The sequence below is a fragment of the Rhinopithecus bieti genome, unplaced genomic scaffold (assembly GCF_001698545.2).
Source record: "Rhinopithecus bieti isolate Rb0 unplaced genomic scaffold, ASM169854v2 scaffold_30204, whole genome shotgun sequence".
Classification (NCBI taxonomy): Eukaryota; Metazoa; Chordata; class Mammalia; order Primates; family Cercopithecidae; genus Rhinopithecus; species Rhinopithecus bieti.
Window position 1 is genome coordinate 169,135 of NW_016813014.1, and position 24,797 is coordinate 193,931.

At 35.2% G+C, this 24,797-nt stretch overlaps 1 protein-coding gene across 2 annotated transcripts in view; it reads right to left on the minus strand.

Moving 5' to 3' along the window:
• SERPINI1 (serpin family I member 1) overlaps nt 1-24,797 on the minus strand; it is an 89,590-nt gene that overhangs the window by 12,458 nt on the left and 52,335 nt on the right. For both annotated transcript variants that reach the window (XM_017847441.1, XM_017847440.1), the window contains exons 2-6: nt 21,496-21,763; nt 20,275-20,505; nt 18,120-18,314; nt 16,140-16,344; nt 5,609-5,706 (exon numbers count right to left, since the gene is read on the minus strand). In XM_017847441.1, coding sequence (XP_017702930.1) covers nt 5,609-5,706; nt 16,140-16,344; nt 18,120-18,314; nt 20,275-20,505; nt 21,496-21,745 — 979 coding nt within the window. In that variant the 5' untranslated portion in view covers nt 21,746-21,763. The remainder of the gene's footprint in view (nt 1-5,608; nt 5,707-16,139; nt 16,345-18,119; nt 18,315-20,274; nt 20,506-21,495; nt 21,764-24,797) is intronic.

Sequence of the window (24,797 nt, forward strand, 5' to 3'; positions counted from 1 at the left end):
CCTATAACAGGATCCTTGCTGCAAATAGATGAGCAATTTAAATAGAGCCTGAGAAAATGATTCTCAGCACTTTCTATAATCCATGTTTATTGTATGAGCTTTACTGTGTTTTATGTTAATAGAATTTACCAACAAAAGCAATGGATATCAAATTGAGATTAAAAAAATAAATGTAATAAATATTGAATATCTCATTTTATTCATTTCTTCATTCAGTAGGCGCTAAGCAGAAAGCACAGTGCTGGGCACTATAGGAAACACGTGTAAGAATCAATCTTGGAGGGTTTAAATTCTGGCAGGGGATATTAGACATATAAGTAACAATAATATGAGATAAAATGAGATATGTGCCATAAAGAAAGGCACAAGGTATCATGAATTTAAGAAGGAATGATTACTTCTGGTTGGTGTAGTCATGATGCGTTGATGAAATTGGGGATCTTAAAGCTGAGGTTCAGTAAAGGAGATTTTCCTTGTGGAAGAGACTTCACAAAGGCAGAGAGCTGGGGACAGGTGAGACACAGAGTGAGTATTTAGTTTGGCTGGGGCAGGAGTTGTGTATATGGAATCAGCCAGAGTGAAGCCTGGTCTCAATGCCCTGCTGAGCAGCGGATGGGGCACAGCCTACTGAAGGCCAGCTTTGAACAGGAACTGGAACTGGAGCGATCTAAGAGTAAGTTTTTAAGGCGATTCATCTTGGCAGTGGTAGATAAAATAGATTAGATTGGAGAGAGATTGGAAACTGTTTAGAAGGCTATTGAAATAGTCTACGGCAGCAGTAATGAAAGGCGGAAATAAGAGTGGATGCCATGGAATAAAAAATGAAAGAGTGGACTTGAGAGGTCTTAGCAAAAGATCTCAAGTCACTCCATTTTTCCAGAAGCAAGAGACAGCAAAGCAGGTTTTATTTTTCCCCACTGCTAAATCATGTATGCTATTTTTGAAGAAAGATACAATTTTATCACATAATTTAAGAAAGTGACAGTATAACAATGGTACTGAATTATTCTCTGGGTGATTTCAAATTTACTAATTAATTCTATTATTAATGACTTTTAAAAAAATAAGAAACAAGGTCTCATTATGCTGCCCAGGCTGGTTTTGAATTCCTAGACTGTCCTGCCTAGGCCTCTCAAAGTGTTGGAATTACAGGCGTGAGCTACTGCGCCTAACCTATTAATGATATTTTTTTAAAGTTTTTTTTTCTAATTTTTAAGTAAGAATTTTAATTAAAAAAGCAATACATATACAAGGTAAAACTCCAAACACTACAGAGCGGTATATGAAACGAAAACTCCTCTTTCATCTAAAGTCTCTGTCCCGTATTCCAGAGGCAATTGCTATTATCACTTTCTAAGATATTGTTCAAAAATTTTCTAGCCATTTAAAAGCCTATGTACATACATATATTGTTCTCTATCTTTTCATTTCTCTTATTTTTCTTTTCTTTTGTTTTTTTAGTCATATCATGTGCTTGACTCCCCTGTCTTTTGACCAATATGTTCCCATTCTGCCTTTTAATTTTTTTTTTCTTCTTTGTTTCCACATGCTTTCTCCAGTATAGGATTTCTCAGCCTTTTCACAATTGGCATTTTTGGCTGGATAATCCTTTGTTGTGGAAGAGCTCTCCTGGGCACTGCAGATGTTAGGAAGAATCCCTGGCCTCTTTGCCCAGATTCTGGGCAAAGAAAAATCTTCTGGAAAGAATTCAGCATTCTAGATGCCAATAAAAACACTGATGTTTCATGTAAGGAGATCAAAATATCAACATTAACAGGGGTCTAGAAGAAGTTGATTCTGACTTTTATGACTGATAGTTTCAAAATTTCATTGAAGGAAGTAACTGTGGATGTGGTAGAAACAGCAAGAGAATTTGAATTAGAAGTGAACCCTGAAGATATGACTAGATTGCTGCTATCTCATGATCAAATTTAAATGGATGAGGAGTTGCTTTGTAGGGACGGACAAAGAAAGTGGTTTCTTGATATGAGATCTAATCCTGGTGAAGATGCTCTGAACATTGTTGAAATGGCAATTAAGTTCTGAAACTATTACAGAAACTTAGTTGATAAAGCAGTGGTAGGATTTGAGAGGACTGACTCCAATTTTGAAAGAAGTTGTACTATGGGTAAAGTGCTATCAAATAGCATTGCATGATACAGAGAAGTTGCTCATGAAAAAAGAGTACATGGATGCAGTAAACTTCATTGTTGTCTTATTTTAAGAAATTGCCACAGTCACTCCATTCTTCAACAATCACCACCCCGGTCTATTAGAAACCATCAATATCAAGGCAAGATTCTCCACCAACAAAAAGCTTATGATTCACTGATGGCTCAGATGATCATTAGCATTTTTCAGCAAAAAAATATTTTTACATTAAGGTATGTGCCTTACTTTTTCAGACATAATGTCTTTGTACCTTTTATAGACTATGGTATAGTGTAAACATAACTTTTATATGCACTGGGAAACAAAAAATTCATGTGACTCATTTTATTGGAATTTTCACTTTAGTGCAGTGGTCTGGAGTCAAATCTGTAATATACTGAGGTAAGCCTTTATATATCCTAAACACCATGAGATTCTCATTATAGTAGAAACAAAATGCATGCAAGTAATTTTCCTAGGTATTTATGGGGGTTATGAAGAGTTACAGACAGTAATCATCAAGGTTATGATGTTATTTGGAGAGGAAAAAACTAGACATATGAAAATGATACCAACCTTACAAAGCAGAGCATATGGTGCTCAAATAAATGATGAAGAGATAAATGCTACTGAATTTAGAGGAAACAAGGAGGCAAGTTTTATAATTAAAACAGTAATTTTTGAATGAATGATTCATAAATTAACGTGTGTGTGCATGCCATGGGGAATGTAAGGATATATTCGTTAGGGTGGATGGCATACTGGAGCTGCTTACACTCTGGAAATTAATAATGTAATAATCAACGAATTCCCACTGAAAGACTGGGAAGTTTGCTTTAGATCTTTTATCAGGTGATCCTGAAAACCTGAATGGGGTGGTATTTGAGAACAGCAAATCCGGGATTTTTTACTTATGTTTAAGGGGGCAAATAGTCCTTAGATCGTATGTAATGTGGGGCCAAGTAAACCTCTTGTCTTCTTCCGCTCATCCTTTTCACCCTTCAGTGAACATTTACTGTGTGTCAACTGTATGTCAATTCTTTACAAGGCACCGGGAATACAACTGTGAGTAGGACACAGAACAGGATTCAGTTCTCATGGAAGTTTCGATCAAACAAAAGCTTTCTATACATTTATATACATTATATAGAATGTAAACTTTATATACATTCTATATACTTTGCATATAGAATGTATTAATTCTCTGGAAGATTCTAGTGTTATTTCCAATCTCTAAACCATCTGTATTAATAATGCATGTTTATGGTCTATTGTCTCTGTCTCTGTAAAGGCAATTAAATATTACCTTATAAACCTTCCAAATATGTTAGAAACTATAAGCTACACTGACCACAATAATTGATTTGCCACTGCAGTGCTACTCTGTCAGGATTGAGAGGCAGCAGATATTCTATTTGTTTGAAATAACTTCCTAGATGTTTGGGTGAGACAGTGAGGAATCACTAATCAAACTGAAAGTAGAACCACATTAAGAAAGCAGAATGTAATTATCCAGTTGGAATTTGGCTAGTATGGTAAGACAGATTCTCTCAATTCCTAAGGAAGAGAAAATGACAATGTTAAATTATGCTAAACTTCAGCCATGAATTTATGTCTGACTCAGGGACAGATACCACAATATTTTTTGAATCTCTATCAGTCCTACATTCTCGATAACCCCACTGAAGAGTTCGGAGTCCTAGGAGTTTGGATATAAGCCATGAAAACATTTACTCAGGGAAAGCTCATTTCTCTTATGTGGACAGGAACATTTATATTGTAGACATTTAGAAAAGCTATATTAGTGTTTAGGGCTGTAAGCTCTCTGAATGAGGGGTAGAAGTTGTACCAAATACATTAGTATCAACTCATTGCTAGAAGCTGAGTGCTGTTGTAGAAAACAACATGCTCAATCCTAAATCTGGGAGGACAAAGGCTTTTTTGATCACAGACACATTGAGAATTTCTCGAAAGCTATTAATATGACCCCCCAAACTGTTTCTCTCTCACAAACACCTTCATGTATATGCGCACATGCATTGTGTGCACACATTTATATGCAGTTTTTAGGGTTGGAGGGCATCAGTTCTCTGAATTCAATCTATGGGCCCTCACACTCCAGGTTTAGAAGCTATGGTTCAGTCAGCTTGATTCTCTATGGGCTGCTGCTTCAGGCTAAGAAAACTAAATTCTCTCCTTTAACACAAGAACTGCTAAGGAATCTATCATCTCAGTGTTATTTAGAAATTTGGGTTAAATAATGTGCATATAAAGAGGCCTTATATGTTGGGTTTCTTTTATCTTAATATATATCTATCTTTATCTCATCAGAAAACAGATTGTATTTTATTTTCTCTCTTCTAAGGAAATGATAAAAATAATCATTATATAACTTATTTACTCAGTCTTAAGTTCATTGATGCCTTTTTTTGACGGCAAATTTCTTGGAGTTAGCTACTTAAAAATACTTCCAAGAGTATTTTACAAATTATAAATGCTTTAACATTGCTAATATTTTGTGATTTTTTTTTTTATTTTGAAAATATTAGGGTATTTGAATCAAATAATTCAACTGGATTTTTTTCTTGGGATATTTAAAATAAATTACTAGACACCCCAATGTGCCAGGTATACTTTGAAGTTACTTCTTTAAAACTAGTTTGTTTATTTATTTATTATTATTATTATTATAGACAGAGTTTCACTGTTGTTGACCAGGCTGGAGTACAACGGTGCAATCTCGGCTCACTGCCACCTATGCCTCCTGGGTTCAAGCAATTCTCCTGCCTCAGCCTCCTGAGTAGCTAGGATTACAGGTGCCCACCACCATGTGTGGCTAATTTTTTGTATTTTTAGTAGATGGCCAAGTTAGTCTCGAACTCCTGACCTCAGGTGATCCACCCACCTCGGCCTCCCAAAGTACTGGGATTACAGGCATAAGCCACCATGCCCAGCCCACTGTTTTTTTTTTTTTTTTTTTTTTAATTAAAGAATTAGAACATGTTTATACCATCTTACTGGGTATTCTTTACTCTTTTAAAAAGGATCTTTGGTCTAGCTCTCACAGCAGACACTCATTTATCCTCCCTTCTTTCTTTCTTACATGATTTACTACAATGGGACGTATTGAGATAGTCAATCAACACATTTATTGATTATCTATTCTACAAGGCATTATGTCAGATGGGATGAGGAATCCAAAGATGTTTAAGACAGGTCTTCCAGAGAATATAATCTATTGTCAAAGATAAGATAAGAACCAGATAATATAAACTTAATGTTATGACTGTATTTATAGTTTTGCTTGTAGAGGTTAAATATGTTTCATGCTAGATTTATTTGGCAAGTGGTAACTATATTTTACTCCAGAACTCCATAGTAAATAGAGGATTTAACATCATCATTTAATAAAGCTCTTATGGAATAACATTTTTAAAACTTTGTGTTTATTTCTTACCAGAGAGGGCTGTCAAATTTGCATCTTTGATGAAAATTTCAGTTATTCCAAGAGCCTTCAAAACATCTTTTAAATCAATTTCCTGTTCCACTGTGAACCTGGAGAACACATAGAAATAAAAATATTTAGTTACAGCATATTGTTACCTGGGACAAGAACAAAGTGTTAGATATGTGGATATTTAAAGTCTGCTTTATAGAGAGTAAATTATGCTAAAACTGGCTTTGGACTGCAATTAGCATTTGATTGAACATGGAAAAATAGGCATCAAAGAGATTGACATAACAAAACAAAATTTAAACATGTAAGAAAATATATGATATAGACACAAAACCATAATATATGGTACAATACATGAGTTTTGAGATCAAGTATCATCACCATATGATTACATCACCATATGATTCACCATATGAATAATATCACAGTATTGAGTAAAACTTATAAATGAGTAGCTTTCAAAATCCTTTGACCTAGTAGTAATATATTTGACTTTTTTTAAGCTGGAGATGACTAATCATACATTTACCTCGGTTATTTCATTCTCTTCTTAGTATCCTGGTCAATGTATGCTCCTTACCCTCCGCCACACTATGCAATTCCCACTCCCATCATTGCCATGGACAAGGTTAAATTAGAGCCAAATTCTGTTTTACAATAAATACATTTAGCATTTCAGCTCCCTACAACTCAGAGGAAGCAAAAATAAAACGCACTACATTAAAAAATGTATCTTTATGGTTATAGTGATCTCTAAAACATAAGCCTGTTCTCATGATACCATCACAAAAAAACTATTAATCAATGGAGAGTGCACTTTTGCTGGTGACAGCAAAAGAAACTGTCACCAGAGTGAATAAGCAACCTACAGAATGGGAAAAACTTTTGCAATCCATCCATTTGACAAGGTCTAGTATTCAGAATCTACAAGGAACTTAAACAAATTTACAAGAAAAAACAATCAACCCCATCGAAAAGTGGGCAAAGGATATGAACAGACACTTCTCAAAAGAAGACATTTATGCAGCCAACAAACATAAAAAAAACCATGAAGAAAAGCTCATCATCACTGGTCGTTAAGAGAAATGAAAACAAAAACCACAATGAGATACCATCTCACGTCAGTCAGAATGGTGATTATTAAAACGTCAGGAAACAACAGATGCTTGCAAGGCTGTGGAGAAATAGGAAAGCTTTTTACACTGTTGGTGGGAGTGTAAATTAGTACACTTAAGAGTTTTTTTTAAACAAAAGAATCATGGGTCTTTATTTTGGTTTTAATTGACCTTATGAATTATTATATATAAATGTGTATCAATTTTGAAAACATAAAACATTATTGTAAAACAAAATGAAAATAATTATAGTGATCATAAACTGACTACTAACTTAAAAAATAGTTTCCACAGCAAGCCAGATTGGTCTTAATATGGACTCTTCCCCAAACTAATGAATTGTATCACCAAACTTTCTTGGGAAAGACATGGACCAAGCATGCCTGCATCAAGTAACACATTTCTGTGTGTGTGAGGCAGGGTTTCACTCTGTCACCCAGGCTAGAGTGCAGTGGCATGATCACACCTCACTGCAGCCTCGAAGCCCCAGGCTCAATCAATTCTCCTGCCTCAGCCTTCCAAGTAGTTAGGACTACAGGTGCACACCACAGCACTGGCTTTTATTTTTTATTTTTAATTTGTTTGTATAGATGTGGGTCTCGCTTTGTTGCTGAGGCTGATCTCGAAATTCTGGTCTAAAGCGTTCTTCCTGCCTCGGCCTCCTGAGTAGGTAGGACTACATACATAAAACACCATCCCTGAACAAATACATTTTTAAACAAGCAAAGGCATTTATTACTTTTATTTTAAAAGTAAAAACAACTGGTTAGAACCAAATGCTTCACTTTTTCTAAGATGTTGCCTCCTAATTGATACAGATTATAAATATAAAATTTTAGGCAATAGGTTGTTCTCTTAACAGAGATAAGTCCGTGATGGTCAACCAAAAGTTTCATTAGCATCATTTCGGATGTCTGGTTTTAAGGAAAATGAGAAGGAAATTATGGCAGTAAACAAAAGGAATGGTTAGTGGAAACTAGTTTTAGCAGCTTCACAGTTATGGAAAAATATGATCAACAGATGAGTACATGCATCTCAAACAAACTAAACCTAGTGCTAAATTTTATCTAAATTTTGCACTTTGACTTAATCTCATTTATTTTGTTTTCTACCAAAAGTAGGTATTGATTGTGAAGTAGAATTGTCCTTTAGTATCCATCTCAAAAAAGGGAATGAGTAAGAAAGCACAGAACATCTCAGACAATACATTCAATGGCTTAAAATGCTTATGTGTGTATGCATTTGCTTATTGTTATTATTTATTTTTGAACACTTTTGTGGAGCTTAGTATATGCCAGAAACTTGGAGGGGGGTATAAAACAGATATTAATTTAAATATCACCACAACCCTTGAAGCAGGTATTTTGGTTATTCTTGGGTAATAGAAAACATTGAGTAGCAGAAAGATGAAATAACCTGTATAACCAAGGTCATACAGTTAATAAGTGGCAGAGCAGGGCTATGAATCCAGGTGGTATTATAGTTGTCCTGATCCACGTAAAATAAGAAAGAGAAGGAAGATATTAGTAGGGGATTCTTTTTACTTTTTAAAAGCAGCTTAGTTTGTTTCACACTTTAGTGATGAAACACTAGCTAGTCAGGTGGTGATGAGTGACTGATCCAGGCGAACTTTGGCAAGTTTCTTAATTTCTGAGGCTCAGTTTTGGCACAGGAAAATGGCAATAATAATACCTATTTCATAGTATTGTTGGAAGGATTAAATAAGGTTAGATCTTAGGATGGTGCTAGCATGCAGGAGGCATGCAATGAGGAGTAGATACCATTAACACCATTTATTATATTGTAGTTATGTATAACATGTCACATTATTATAGATGTTAGGGTGTTGTATGTTTGCATTCTAGTAGTAATTGGTGTAATTTGATTAAATAGCTATATTAATCCCTGCCACCTTAACTGTAAATTAGCCAAATCTATTGTCTTATTTATTCTAATATTTGCAATATCTAGCACAAGACAAACCATATAGGTTGCAAATGAAATGAAATCTAGGTGTTTGTAAGACTTTGTTCAAAACTGAAGATAAGGAGTAAATAATCTCCAGTTGTCCACTCTTTGACTTTTTAAAAAATCAAACTATTGAAAAATAGTGATTATTTATTATTTCTTTACTCTTACAATAATAAACGAATATTAATATAAATAATCATTATCATCTCCCATATATTGAGTGCTTACTATGTTTCAGGTACTATGCAAATCCTCTTATGAATAATATATTATTTAATAATTTCTATGATGCTCTCGAACAACCCTATGAGGTAAGTGTCATTATCTCCTGGCTGCAGAAGGCTAAACTGAAGCTTAAAAGAGCTAAGCCAACAAGCAACTTTCTCTAACCACACAGATAATTGGTGGTAGAATGAGGATATGAACGGAGGTCTTTCTGACATTAAAGTCCCCGCATCACTAATCACTATAATTCCAACAACAACTTTTAAAAATAAAACAACATTAGAAATATATTTTACATTTCATGAAATATAAAAATTAAAAGCCATGACACTGCTTTTATAAAGCAAAGGGCAAGCCTGTTTTAATAAAGGCATACAATATAATTTATGCATTTGCAACTTGCTACCTGAATAAGTTGAAGAGGCATATGGAGGGTAGAGGTTTGAAGACCTGCAGAACAAGTGTTAGAAAATAACAAATACATCCTAGGTAGGAGACTACAACACACATAAGGAATAAAAACCCAATCATACCCTTTATAGAAAAATCTAATGAAAAGCACTCATGTCAAAAAACAAAATCAGGGCTGGATGTGGTAGGCCATGCCTATAATCCCATCACTTTGGGAGGCTGAGGCAGGTGGATCACCTGAGGTCAGGAGTTTGAGACCAGCCTGGCCAATATGGCGAAAACTCATCTCTACTAAAAACACAAAAATTAGCTGGGCATGGTGGCACATGCCTGTAATCCCAGCTACTTGGGAGGCTGAGGCCAGAGAATGGCTTTTGAACCTGGGAGGTGGAGGTTGCAGTGGGCCAAGATCGGGCCATTGCATTCCAGCCTGGGTGACAGAATGAGATTCTGTCTAAAAGAAAAACAAAGGCCGGGCGCGGTGGCTCAAGCCTGTAATCCCAGCACTTTGGGAGGCCGAGACGGGCGGATCACGAGGTCAGGAGATCGAGACCATCCTGGCTAACACAGTGAAACCCCGTCTCTACTAAAAAAATACAAAAACTAGCTGGGCGAGGTGGCGGGCGCCTGTAGTCCCAGCTACTCGGGAGGCTGAGGCGGGAGAATGGCGCAAACCCGGGAGGCGGAGCTTGCAGTGAGCTGAGATCCGGCCACTGCACTCCAGTCCGGGCGACAGAGCGAGACTCCGCCTCAAAAAAGAAAAAAAAAACAAAAACAAAAACAAAAAAACAAAACAAAACAAAACAACAACAAAAAAACAGACAACTTATGTAGTTTTCTTTACAAACATGAAACTAAAATGCTTTATTAATGGCAATTATTTCAAGATATCAGGATAGTTTCTGATTACAAAACACAGAACCACTTCACACCCTTTGATGTCCAACACTCTGATCACAAATGACAAATCTGAGCCTACAAAGCTAGAGTAGACCGATACTACATACAGCAAGGTACATCTGCTTCCAAGTATTAAAGTATTTGATGCTGACTTTAGAAAAATCTTTTTATATCTAAGCTATATCAGTAAAAACTGAAAAGGAAGCATATACACTGAATAGGATAAAATTCAAAAGAATCAAGTTTAAAAAATTCAATTTAGAGAGAGGCCTATATAAAGCTACAAAGCTGCCTATAAGATTAACACAGTGTAAATACCAGGACTTAACATGTACACTAAACAAATAACAATAATATTAATAATAGGTAATAATTACATAATGTTTACGCTGTAGCAGGTTTTATACTTAAGTGCTTTTTGGGTGTTTTACATAAATATTTGATATATGAAACAAACTATTTTTGCTACCATGGATAAATGGAAGCATCTGGCAATCTTATTTTAATCTTAGAGATGTGCAACTATGTATATAAATCTTGTAGTATTTAATTGGATTTGGTAATGGGTATAGCAATTTTACCTTTTCTTGAATAGATTCTTACATTTTGGATAAAAATACAATTTCAATTCAGCATCTAACTTCTGTAGAACTTACTGTTAAGGGGGAAAAATTGCTAAAATACAAAAGCAATTTCTTCTTCTACATGACCCTCCCCTGCAAATACCCTTCCTTTACATCTTAAAGACAGCATTTTATATATTTGTATTATTTTAATAATAATCTACAGGAAACTTAAACAAATTTACAAGAAAAAAACAACCCCATCAAAAAGTGGGCAAAGGATATGAACAGACACTCTCAAAAGAAGACATTTATGCGGCCGACAAACATATGAAAAAAAAAGCTCATCATCAGCGGTCATTAGAGAAATGCAAATCAAAAGCACAATGAGATACCACCATCTCATGCCAGTTAGAATGGAGATCATTAAAAAGTCAGGAAACAACAGAAGCTAGAGAGGATGTGGAGAAATAGGAATGCTTTTACACTGTTGGGAGTGTGAATTAGTTCAACTATCGTGTAAGACAGTGTGGCAATTCCTCAAGGATCTAGAACCAGAAATACCATTTGACCCAACAATCCCATTACTGGGTATATACCCAAAGGAATACAAATCATTCTACTATAAAGACACAAGCACATATACATTTATTGCAGCTCTATTCACAATAGCAAAGACTTAGAAAAAACCCAAATGTCTATCAGTGATCTGTGATAGACTGGATAAAGAAAATGTGGCACATATACACCGTGGAATACTATGCAGCCATAAAAAAGGATGAGTTCACGTCCTTTGCAGGGACATGGATGAAGCTGGAAACCATTATCTTCAGCAGACTAACACAGGAACAGAAAACCAAACACCGCATGTTGTCACTCACAAGTGGGAGTTGAACAAAAAGAACTCATGGACACAGGGAAGGAAACATCACACACCAGGGCCTGTTGGGGGGTGGGGGACTTGTGGAGGGATAGCATCAGGAGAAATACCTAATGTAGATGATGGGTTGATGGGTGAAGCAAACCACCATGGCACGTGTATACCTATGTAACAAACCTGCACATTCTGCACGTGTATCCCAGAACTTAAAGTATAATAAAAAAAAGCGAAAGTTCAAAAATATATATAAAGGCATTTTAATATGAAAAAAATAAAAAGTTAAGAAAACCTTTTATTTTAGATTCAAGGGATACATGTGTAGGTTTGTTACATGGGTATATTGCATATTGCTGAGGTTTAGGATACAAATGATCCTGTCACCCAGATAGTGAGCATAGCACCCAATAGTTTTCGACCCTTGCCCCCTTTCCTTCCTCCCTCCTCTAGTCATCCTCAGTGTCTGTCATTGCCATCTTTATGTCCGTGAGTACCCAATGTTTAGCTCCCACTTGTAAGTGAGAAAATGCAGTATTTGGTTTTCAAGGGCAGTGTTTTAAAGCTGTTTGTATAAATTCTAACAAAAGAGAAAGTAAAAGTACCTGTCAAATAGGACAAAAATGTGGTGAAATTACAGAAATACAAGTTGCATTTTCAGAGTAATATCTCTTTGTGGATAAAACTATGCAAACCATTAAAATTGACACTTGAGTAAACATACAGTATAGCTACTAAAAACATTTTTACCTTTGCTAAAAATGGGTCACATAAATCAGTACTATTATCAAACATTTAGTGGATCCTAATGCTGTAAAATGGAGAAGGTGGAGAGTTTCACATTGATTATTATAATCTATGTAAGTATTTGAAAACAGCCATTCTGTTAAAAGGGGAATCCAGAGTTATTTATTTTGCTATTTAGCCTCCCTATCTATGCAGTAGCCATGTACAGGGATAATTTATGGAACTCCTGGAAAAATTGATACATGATAATTACCTGTGCCTAATTTAGTACAGGCATTAATATGAGCAAGACAGCCAAACTATTTCATAATTGAAGAGTACCTCTTAGAAAATGAAAATTTAATTTTCTTCTGCTGCCACATTCAATTTCTCAGTGGACAGAACCTGGAGGCCACATTTTCTAGTGAATGTGATTGAATTAGAATGTATAATATCAGTAAGCATTCATTTAGAATTCTGTTAAAATACTCCTAAATAACTTTGCATCCTCACAGAATTGGAGCATTTGGAAACATTGCACTTAATTCATGGATTTAATAGAGAAGCATTAACACTGTACTAAATTTCTCATTTTATCAAAAGGAATTCTTCATAAAACGCAAGAAAAAATACAAAATTAATTGTGAAAGGTCACTAGATGAGGGTTAACATGGACTAAATATTTTATAAGTTTAGACCTGATTTACATAGTAATTTAAATTTAATTATTAATGTTCAAAAGTAAACTGTTCTTTGGAATTAAGGTATATTGCTTACATATTTAGTATATAAATGTCAATTATCATACATTAAAAAAACTCTTGCTAGATATTCATCAATTACCTCTCCTTAAGAATAGACTTATAATGGAATATTTCTACATATATGTATTGTCATGGAAAGTTATGCATGCTAAATATCTTAGCCAAAAAGATTTGGGTCATGATTACCTTGACTTTTTTATGTAGACAAGAAAATATGTGGCCATATATAGCCATATGCAGCAAATTGAAACTGGACCCCTTCATTACACCTTATACAAAAGTTAACTCAAGATGGATTAAAGACTTAAATGTAAAACCGAAAACTATAAAAACCCTAGAATAAAACCGAGGCAATACCATTCAGGACATAGACACAGGCAAAGATTTCATGACAAAAACATCAAAAGCAATTGCAACAAAAGCAAAACTTAACACATGGGATTTAATTGAATTAAAGAGCTTCTGCACAGCAAAAGAAACTATCATCAGAGTGAACAGAAAACCTACAGAAAGGGAGGAAATTTTTCCAATCTATCCATCTGACAAAGGTCTAATATCCAGAATCTACAAGGAACTTAAACAAATCTACAAGGAGTAAACAATCACATTAAAAAGTAGGCAAATGGTACGAACAGATACGTCTCAAAAGAAGACATTTATGCAGCCAACAAACATGAAAAACAGCTCAACATCACTGATCATTAGAGAAATTCAAATCAAAACCACAGTGAGATACCATCTCACACCAGCCAGAATGGTGATTATTAAAAGTCAAGAAACAACAGATGCTAGCAAGGCTGTGGAGAAAAAGGAACATTTTTACACTGTCGGTGGAACTGTAAATTAGTTCAACCATTGTGGAAGACAGTGTGGTGACTCCTCAAAGATCTAGAAGCAGAAATACCATTTGACCCAGCAATCCCATTGCTGGGTATATACCCAGAGGAATATAAATCATTCTATTATAAAGATACATGCACACATATGTTCATTGCAGCACTATTCACAATAGCAAAGACATGGAATCAACCCAAATGCCCATCAAGAACAGACCAGATTAAAAAAAAAAATGTTGTACATATACACCATGGAATACTATGCAGCCATAAAAAGGAATGAGATCATGCCCTTTGCGGGGACATGGATGGAGCTGGGAGCTATTATCTTCTACAAACTGACACAGAAACAGAAAACCAAACAGTGCATGTTCTCACTTATAAGTGGGAGCTGAACAATGAGAACACATGGACACAGGGAGGGGAACAACACACACTGGGGCCTGTCAGGGGGTTGTGGGGAGGGAGAGCATCAGGATAAATAGCTAATGCATGCTGGGCTTAATACCTAGGTGATGAGTTTGATAGGTGCAGCAAACCACCACGGCACACGTTTACCTATGTACAAACCTGTCATTCTGCACAATATATGCCAGAACTTAAAATAAAATAAAATAAAATATAGAAAATAGAAATATATGGTACAATATAGTTATATATTATGAATATATAACATGACATGGTATATCATAAATTATGACATAACATAATATTGCTTATTATGAATATATTATAAAACATAATTTTCCAGGCAAAAACTCTATAGTTCCAAATAGATCTCCTTCACTTACATAACAAACTATCAACTAAGTTTTTAGAAACATTGATATTTACATAAAATGTGATTATTAAATGGTAATTCCTAACATTAGAATAAATATGAATGGGTTAACCAGTTTTTAATAATTCATCTTTAATACTAATATCTTATTTATCATCTTAATGCTCATAGTAATTAATCATACCTGAACAATTTTCTTAATATGGAATGAGTTTTAACTACTTTCACATACACACTTACATATATATTTAATCTGTTTATATTGATATGTCTTGTTTTCTAGACTAAAATTTACACAGTACATTAATAAACATGTTCTATGTGATTACTGGCCTAGCTCTCCTACTAGGTTTTAAGGTATTTAGGGATAGAATAAACATTTTCAGTTCAATTTCATTTTGCAAACACTTATTGTGTTCTTTTTATAGGAAAGAAAACTGGCTCTACCCTGGAAGAACTTACAGAAAGAAAACTATCCCCACAAAATATAATGTTATTATGGGACGGTAACAAGTAATAACAGAAAGGTGTATAAGTGAAGCAAAAGTGAGGGTCACTTGATCCAGGTAGTTCATGAGAACTGGGTCTAGAGGTGTACCCTGAAGGCTAAGCAACACTATCTTGGGAAAGAAATAGAGGAGGACATTTTAGGCCAATGCAAGAACATAAATGGAGACTCAGAGACATGAAAATAGCATGATGTATGTGACATAATCACAAGGACATGGACAGAACATGCTACAACATGCTTGATGTGGCAAATGGCCAGAAATGGGGTTGAGAAGGGGAAGGCATTCAGGACATTAAAGGCATTGTGTGCATCTTATTCTTTTAGCCACAGGGAGAATATTGAGCAGAGTTGCATCTTCCTGCTAATTCATGGTTGCATCTCAGCACCTAGCACAGTGACTTGCTTGCAGTTCTTCTAGCAATGTCAGAGATTGTTTCCTCTCCAGTTATAATCAACCTTAAGTATTAATAAAATACAGAAGACTGACAATGCAAATGATATTCAGAGAAAATAGATAGATGAATTTTCTAAAACCAAGCCAAGAACATTGAATTATATCTGAAAGTAGGTCTTGATGAATAGCACTGAATGAACCAATAAGTGAGCATGTGTTTATGGGAAGGACCACATGAGTATGAAAGAAATGACTGTGAAAGAATACTAAAAAGAAGAAAATCAAAGAAGAAGGAGAAGGAGAAAGAGAAGGAGAAGGAAGAGACGGAGAAAAACAAGAACAAGAAGAGAGCAGCACAAGAATTATGATTCGAAAGCAGTTCCAAGAGTTTTTCTAGGTCAGATTTTCATTGATAGCCCATTGTCCACACTGTGGGAAGGGTGACACAGGAACCTCTCACCTGGGCAAGTATACTTCTACTTTTTGCTTCTTCACAGAGTTTGCCCATTCTTCAACCAGCTGTGCTTTGACTAATGGCTCCAGAGTAGCAAGAGGAACTTCCTGTCTGGACAGTACCAGCATCATGCTTATTTCATCTCCTTCATACGGTATTTCTAGGACTTGGTAGATACCACCAGCTTCATTGGAGCCATCACTAAACTCCCCTAAAAAGAAAAGAAAGGCCATACAACACACATATCAAAGTTTTAAAAAAAGCTGGGGGTGAGGGATGAAAGACAGTGTACACTGCTCAGGTACGGGTGCAATAGAATCTCACAAATCACCACTAAAAAATGTTTCCATGTAACTAAAAACCACCTGTTCCCCAAAACTACTGAAATATAATCTAAAAAAATAAAAATAAAAAGGTTTAAATTTGTTATATATGTTTCTTCCCAAATAGTACATAGAATACAAAGAAATTCATGCACCTGATAAAAAGCAGGTTTATATGAAAATAGGCCCTAAAATTCAAATAGATTCACAGCCCTGTATAATTTATTTTATTTTAGAATCCACAGAATTATTTCACATTTGTAATAACACATATTCAAGACTTGCTTTTTATTTTTAAATGAGATAATTCAATATATCTAAAGTGTGGCATTAGAAACAACGAAAAGTCCTGGTTGGGAAAATAAAGCCCTGGCTCCAAGTTGAATGTAAAGCACATTGATCAGTATTTACCTGATTTTTAAGAAGGGAAAATTTGACCATTTAATACCTGGCACTTTATTATCACGAAAACTACAAGTTTTAAAGCAAAGTTTGCAGAGTCAAAATGAAATCTAAGCATTGTAATAATATTTAGCTATTATATTTCTGAAAATTGGTATCTCTAAATTAGGTAATTAGGTAAATGAGGTAATTGGCTTTGTGCTCTGTGAACTTAGCCAAATTATACACACACACATGTATATGGCCAAAACATTTTATCTACATATAAAACCTATATGGATATAATTTTAGAGACAGGGTCTTGCTCTGCCACCTAGGCTGGAGCGCAGTGGTGTGATCATAGCTTACTGCAGCCTCGAACTCCTGGGCTCAAGCAATCTTCCTTCATCAGCCTCCCGAGTACCTAGGGCTATAGGTGTGTACCATTATGCCTAGCTAATAAAAAAAAAAAAAAAAAAAAAAAAAAAAAANAATTTGTAGAGACAGGGTCTTACTGTATTGCCCAAACGAGACCGAACTCCTGGCTTCAAGGAATCCTCCTGCCTCTGTCTCTCAAAGTATTGGGATTACAGGCATGAGCCACAGCAGCTGGCCTGTACTGTGCTTTTAAATAGAATAAAACTACTAGTTCTAACATATACTTGGCTAAAAATTAACTTTCTGATTATGACTTAACAAATTATTACAAGTCAATATAGTAGGCAAGAAGGACTAATACCCTAAACTTCTGAAGAGTCCAATAAAACATCTTTGAAAATAATGCCAAAGATATTGAATTATATTAAAAATTATAGGCTCTCAATAAAGTATAAACAAACAATTATGTTTAGCCATATATACACGTTTAAAATCAATTTTTTAAAAAAAAGTCCCTGTATGAGAACAATGTTTGTAATTTAAAAGTGGTGCAGAGCCCAAATCAAGTGCTTCATGGAACATATGGTCCACTAAAACCTATCCTAAACCAAATGAGTTTTTGGAGTAAATCAGAACATTCTCACACAATGTCAGGTATTTTCAGATGAATAAAGCTACTCTGCAGGTGTGGTTGACTTATAAATTTGAAAATACATTGGAAACCATCAATGAATATAATATTTACTCAGAAGCGAATTAGAGGGTTTTAAAATGGAGCCAGAAAAATTGAATTGTAGCCCAAATTAGATTGACAAAGAGTTTGAGTAATGAATACTTCATGTTTTTCTTAGAAATGTGTTGATATACTGCAAGAAGACAGAAATAAAAGTAAAAAATGTCTTACCATAATAAAATTCTCCTTGTTGATACATCATCGGAATTTGGACTTCACTTTCATCATCTTTAGTGAAAGAAAAGGTTCTAGTATTTTCAGGCCTAAACTGTGACTTCCAGTTCCCCTTGAAATAGACAGCATTAATGAGGGCCAGATAAGTGGCAGCATCAAAATCCCTTGGGGATACCAAATCTTTCACCAGATCTATTTAGGAAAAAATGAATAGATAAAAATTCACGTTAAACTGGAAGACAAAGAGGCACCAGAAGATTTTCAAACTACCATCTAATAGAGTGGTCCAGAGAAACTGTACACCAACTTTACAATGAAAATAAAAAGTATCTTACTTTCAAAGGGAAAAGAGTTATATACACACAAACTACACACACACACATACACACACACACATATATATAGACACACACACACACATATATATATATATGTGCAATTAATGGGATTCAAAACATCCATATCACCTGAAATAATACTAGCAGCATCTTGATACACAAACTACAGAACAATATAAGCTTAGACTTCATCACTTTCTAGTTGCAACGATGCATGTAAAACTTAACACAGAGTAAGCACTCAATAAATGCTTCAAAGTTTATTCTGGGTTTTTTTTTTTTTTTTTTACAAACAGTCTTGCTGTGTCACCTAGGTTGGAGTGCAGTGGTATGATCTCTGCTCACCGCAAACTCTGTCTCCTGGGTTCAAGTGATTCTCATGCCTCAGTCTCCTGAATAGCTGGGATTACAGGGATTACAGAGTAGCCACCACACCTGGCTAATTTCTGTATTTTTGGAAGAGATGGGGTCTCACCATGTCAGCCAGGCTGGTTACGAACTCCCAGCCTCAAGTGATCCACTCCACTTGGCCTCCCAGAGTGCTGGGATTACAGGCATGAGCCACCGCGCCCAGCCCTAAGTTTATTCTTGAACAATGTACACGATTAAATGTTATCAATTTCAAATTCTTCCCTGTGTATACTGGACATCATTCTGCCAACACACCAATTGCTTTTGGGTAGGAGAAAACAGATGAGTGAAAGCCAGTTTAAATCATGATGCATTAGTGTTTATCATCTGAACTATTCCTTTTCAAATCTATTTTAAAAGATATTAGGTCTTTGCTGTTTGCTAGAAGTGTCTAAAGGAGTTTGAAAACAAATCAGTTTTAATAGTTGAATCTACTTCATATGGATTATCACCCTTGATTTATTCTTTGAATATTAAAAGACTAAATTAAAGTTTCTTTTATTGTAATCTTTTTTTAATCTCATAGATAAAAAACATAAGACAAAAATTTGCTCTGTATTCTCTCATTGTATTAATCACGGCACTTCTTAAGGTAAAAGGCGCCTGCATCTTGGAGATTAAGGGATATTGAGTATCTGCTCACGGTTATTTTTGTTGTTGTTCCAATGTAAAGTTCAAGATTAACATGATTTGGGTAGCTTTGAAAACATGGCTTCATTTAATGAAGAGTTATAAACATTTACTTTTAATTTAGTCTCAATTTTTGGACTGTGATTTCAATTATTTTGCTGGTAAAACTGGAAAATAAAATGCTAAACTATGAAACATTTGGAAACCCTAAATACATTTAAAAAATATAAAATAGCAATAAAATTTAGAATGAATGCATCTCATCCTAATTCCTCTCCATTTTGGGGGGCTTAAAATAAGTTGCTCTTTTGAAAATGAATCATATACAAATGTTTTAAATTACTAATGAAGTTCTTTGGTTCAAAAGCCAACAAACATCTATAAACTCTGATTTTAACTCTTTCTTACTCTATTTTAATCATATTGTTATGAGAGCCAACTGCCATTCTATCTAGTAACTAATTTATTAAATAGGACAAGCAAAATTCCATAAAGTGGTTAAGATTACAGAGGAAACCCATCAATCAGAGAGTATAGATTTCAGATTATCACTGTCAAATTCTATATATGCCAAAAGATTTAACTTCTTTCTCAAATGTTCATTCATAACAATGTTTCTCAAATAGAACATAATCTATACAAAATTATTATTAGATATCCAACTAAATGCCCCAAACATTCAAAATGCAAAACGAGCAAGGGGGAAATACTTTCAGAAGTTAAAGACAGTTAAAACTAAGCTACCAGAGGAAGAAAGGATCCAAGTGACATACTGTTTGTGTTATTCTCCACCCACTTATTGATGTAGTTGGCCACGGCTACATTTTGATTGAAGTCCACATGATTTACTTCTGCATTAAAATATTTTTTCATCATTTGCAAAAACTCCTCATTGATATGAAATCCATTTTGCACAAACAAGGAATTGGCAATTTTCATCACATACTGGCTCTCTTTAGCAGTTACCATGTTAGAAAACTCCTTCAAGAAAGAAAATTCTTCACCTGAAAGATGAGAAAGGATAAGTTTATTTGCAGAACAAACACAGTGAAAGGTCAAGGAGAGTGGAGGAGCATTAAAGCACAGCAAGGGAGATTAACCGAACAGGCACCCGGGGGAAAAGTGCCAGGCTTTCCCCCACATTGATATGGTCCAACACTTGTACTATTTCTAGATATTCAAATTAACTTTTTGCAAGTTAATATCATCTACTGATATTATTTATTTCATTGCTATTTTGCTACAATCTATAGAGAATGTTTTCTTTCAAATTACTAGGTTACTTTGATTAAATTAGACTTCCTTTATACTATTAGAAACAAATATCTAGTTTAAAATTCAAGATCATCCTTTACATTTTACTCAGTAGACCTTTTAATTTTAAAACTAGAAAAGCCATTAGAAATTGTTTTAATTTTTAACTTTTTAATGTGCTAATTCACATGTATATCAGAGCATTAAAACAGAAATCAAACATCATGTCAAAGTGATTACAAAATATCATTAGGCTAGAAATTTCCCCCAATACATAGAATTTTTATAATAAGATAACACTTCAAAAAAAATCTTGGATGCTATTTAAACAAAAAGGATACTGCTGATTTTAAGCAAAAATTTCTGATATTTTAGCAACTAATGCTGTCTTTCTTTGTAGTACTCATCATATTTGTTAATTTTCATTTATTTGTGTGATAAATAGGTGCCTCTCCTTCTAGACTGAAAACTCTAGAATAATGTTTGCTTTTTTAAATCACAATGAGTTTATGTAAATCATAATAATTTTTAAAAGATGTAATTTCCTGAGATTCATTCAGCCAGAAATGGAACCAAGAATTAACATATTTCTTGGGTTTCCTAATCCTTCTAGGCATACCATTTCAATGAGATTATTTTTTACCCTGTGTAAATATTGCTGCATCTGGAATAAGAAGACAACATAACTGAGTTAAGGTCAAATTCAAATGTCTTGAGAAATCAAACCTGATCATTCTTACCATTTTTCAGGCTGTCATATCCCATTGAGTGGCGGATTTCTTTCTGGGTAGACCCTTGGGCCCCAAGTTCCATCATTCCCATTGCAAGAGCAATACTCAATGGAGAGAAGATAATATTTTCATCTTCACCAGTGGCTCTAAGACGATTATACATATTCACTGACAAGTCAGCAATGGCTTCCTCAGGGAAAGTGGCCCCTACAGTCATACTTTGCAGAACCAGCAAAGAGAAGAGTCCAAGGAGAGCCATATTGTAACAGTTTCAAGTCTAAAAAACAATAATTTACATATTGATTATTAGTTATCTCTATAACAGAAGTCTCATGGAAGGATATGTTGGGAGGTTCTACTTTTAAAAAGTCAATTAACAGTCAAATGAACAAATAAGACAGCTAAGTTCTGAGGATTCTCCAAGGAACAAGGCACCATGGTCCCCACCCTCATGGGGTTAAGAGTATGTATAGTTACTTATACAACAAGTAATTACAAGTCATGTTTGGTGAAACTAATTTATCAGTTTTTCATAGCCTTACCAAATACGGTTTGATCATGACTTTGAATGGACTTACACTAGATTCCACTAAACTACATAGGTCTAGGACAAGTACAATGAAAACCAAAAGATATTTACAGGGCTTAAGATGAACTAGCACAGCTAGGCATTTGAAAATGTGACTTCACCCATTTATAAAATAAATGCACCTTGCAGCTGGGTTACCAACTGGTGACATATACCTGCCTCAAATCCCAGTTTATTCATTCCAGGTTGCAGAGCCCACAGGAAGTGGTAACCCAGAGAAGCAGCAGACTCAGCACATCCTTGTATGATTGTTTCTCACATATTGGTTCCTATGAGGCTGCTGCTCTCCGTGACAATCTTTGGGCAGGGAGGAGGAGCCCCCTATCAAAGTTGAGAATGAAACTGAATTCTTGCTACGACACACTCCATTTATATTCAGACTTATGTTACCATTTCAGCTTACACCAAACAAACGGGTATTTCTATTTAAATTAATATTTATAATGATCAGGCTCATCCGGTTCTTGAACCAAATTGAAGGGCATCAAGGCCACATTTTCTCTTGGAGAAAAAAAGCACCATCAGAGCTCAGATATCTCTGAATAATATCTCTGCTTCTTGGCATGCCAATGTTCCAGAAGCCCTGTCTTCCCACAGACAGCCTGACTTGTGCACACTAGGGACACCATTTCCTCTTTCCTTTGTATTCTCCCATTTTGTCACTGCAGGCATTTAGAAAGCTAAACTGTTTATTCATACAATTAAGTAACTTACTTGTTCTTAATCATTTAATAAAATAAAATCACTAAAACAACATGTAAAGTGATATTGAGCAAAAGCATTTGGAAAACTGTATTTTAATTATGGTCGAGCATTAATAGTCTCCATTACTCAATTAACAGAGTACATACACATTTAACTGAAGAGCAGAGTGATTCCAACAGGCTTATGAATCAGAAGATCCTAATCACTCCTGTAACATTTATTTGTAACTCCAATTTCAGAGAACTGCCTGGTGACTTTGTAAGTCCTTCACATTTTAATGTTAGAAGCATCAGTTTTTTCATCTGAAAAGTTGCAAAGTCCTCTGCCCTCACCCCTTCACCCTCCTGCATTTGTATGTAAGTTTAAATAGTTATTGCTTGTTTAGGAAGGTAAGTCTCAGCCTCTTTGTAAATATGAACTCTCATCACCTCCGTTGCTAATGGGATGACGACTAATGGGAGACGGAGTGCACTGCTGCAGGGCAGGCTCTGTCACTCATGCAGCATTGGGATAAAGTCAGGTGCCAAGAGCACAGCAGCCTTGCTAGTCTACTGATTTCAGCCACCTTTGGGGGGCTGCCACCACTTTGGCATTCTTACTTCCTTTTGTACTCCAGAGAACTCCAGGAAAAGGCAGAAGCTTTACTCGTGGTGATGCATGCAGTAGGTTTAAACAAACCTACTGTACTGCAAGTTGTATAAAAGTATAATACAATTACATATATACACAATACTTGATAATGATAATAAATGACTATTTTGCTGGTTTATGTATTTACTATACCATACTTCTTATCATTAAAAAAAAATAATAACTGTTAAACAGCCTCGGGCAGATCCTTCAGGAGGTATTCCAGAAGAAGGCACTGTTATCACAGGAGATGACAGCTCCATGGGTGTTATTGACCCTGAAGACCATCTAGTGGGATAAGATGTAGAGGTGGAAGACAGTGATGTTGATTATCCTGATCATGTGCAGGCCTCGGCGAATATGTGTATTTGTGTCTTAGCTTTTAACAAAATGTTTAAAAGTAAAATATAAAATAAAAGTAGAAAATTAGATAAAAGCTTATAGAATAAGGATACAAAGAAAGAAAATGCTTTTGTACAGCTGTACAATGTGTCTGTGTTTTAAGCTAAGTGTCGTTACACACTTACACACTTACTGAATGCAGCTTGCATGGGTAGAAGTTCTTTGGGTAAGTGAGTGAGTGAGAGGTAAGTGAATGTGATGCCTAGGACATTGCTGTACACTATCGGAGCTGGACGCAGTGGCATTACAAAACAGTCAAAAAGTTTTTTAAACATCTAAAACTTTATAAAGTATAAAAGTTATAGTAAGTGAAGGTTAATTTATTATTGAAGAAAGAAAGGCATTTTTAATAAATTTAGTATAGCCAAAGTATACAGTGTTTATAAATTCTATGGTTAACATACAGTAATGTTCTAGGCATCACATTCACTTACCACTCATTCACTGATTTACCCAGAAAACTTCTACCCATGCAAGCTCCAAGTGTCCTTTACAGGTACATCGGTACATCATATTTTATTTTCTCCAAGTCCTTTTTTTTGAGATGGAGTTTCACTCTTGTCACCCGGGCTGGAGTACAATGGTGCAGCCTTGGCTCGCTGCAACTTCTGCCTCCTGGGTTTAAGCGATTCTCCTGCCTCAGCCTCCCAAGTAGCTGGGATTACAGGCATGGTCCTGGCTAATTTTTGTATTTTTAGTAGAGATAGGGTTTCACCATGTTTGCCAGACTGGTCTCGAACTCCTGACCTCAAGTGATCTAACCGCCTCGGCCTCCCAAAGTGCTGGGATTACAGGCGTGAGCCACCATGCCTGGCCTACGGTGGCTCTTTAAGAAAATATATCTTTTTAAGAATGAGGAGAAGAATAAATCATCCCTGCAGGAAAATACATGCACATGGATAGCAGAAAATTATATCCACTGGCCAGAATATTCAGTGACCTTGGGTTAAAAACCTCTGGTTTACAGCAGATGGTCAGATGGAAA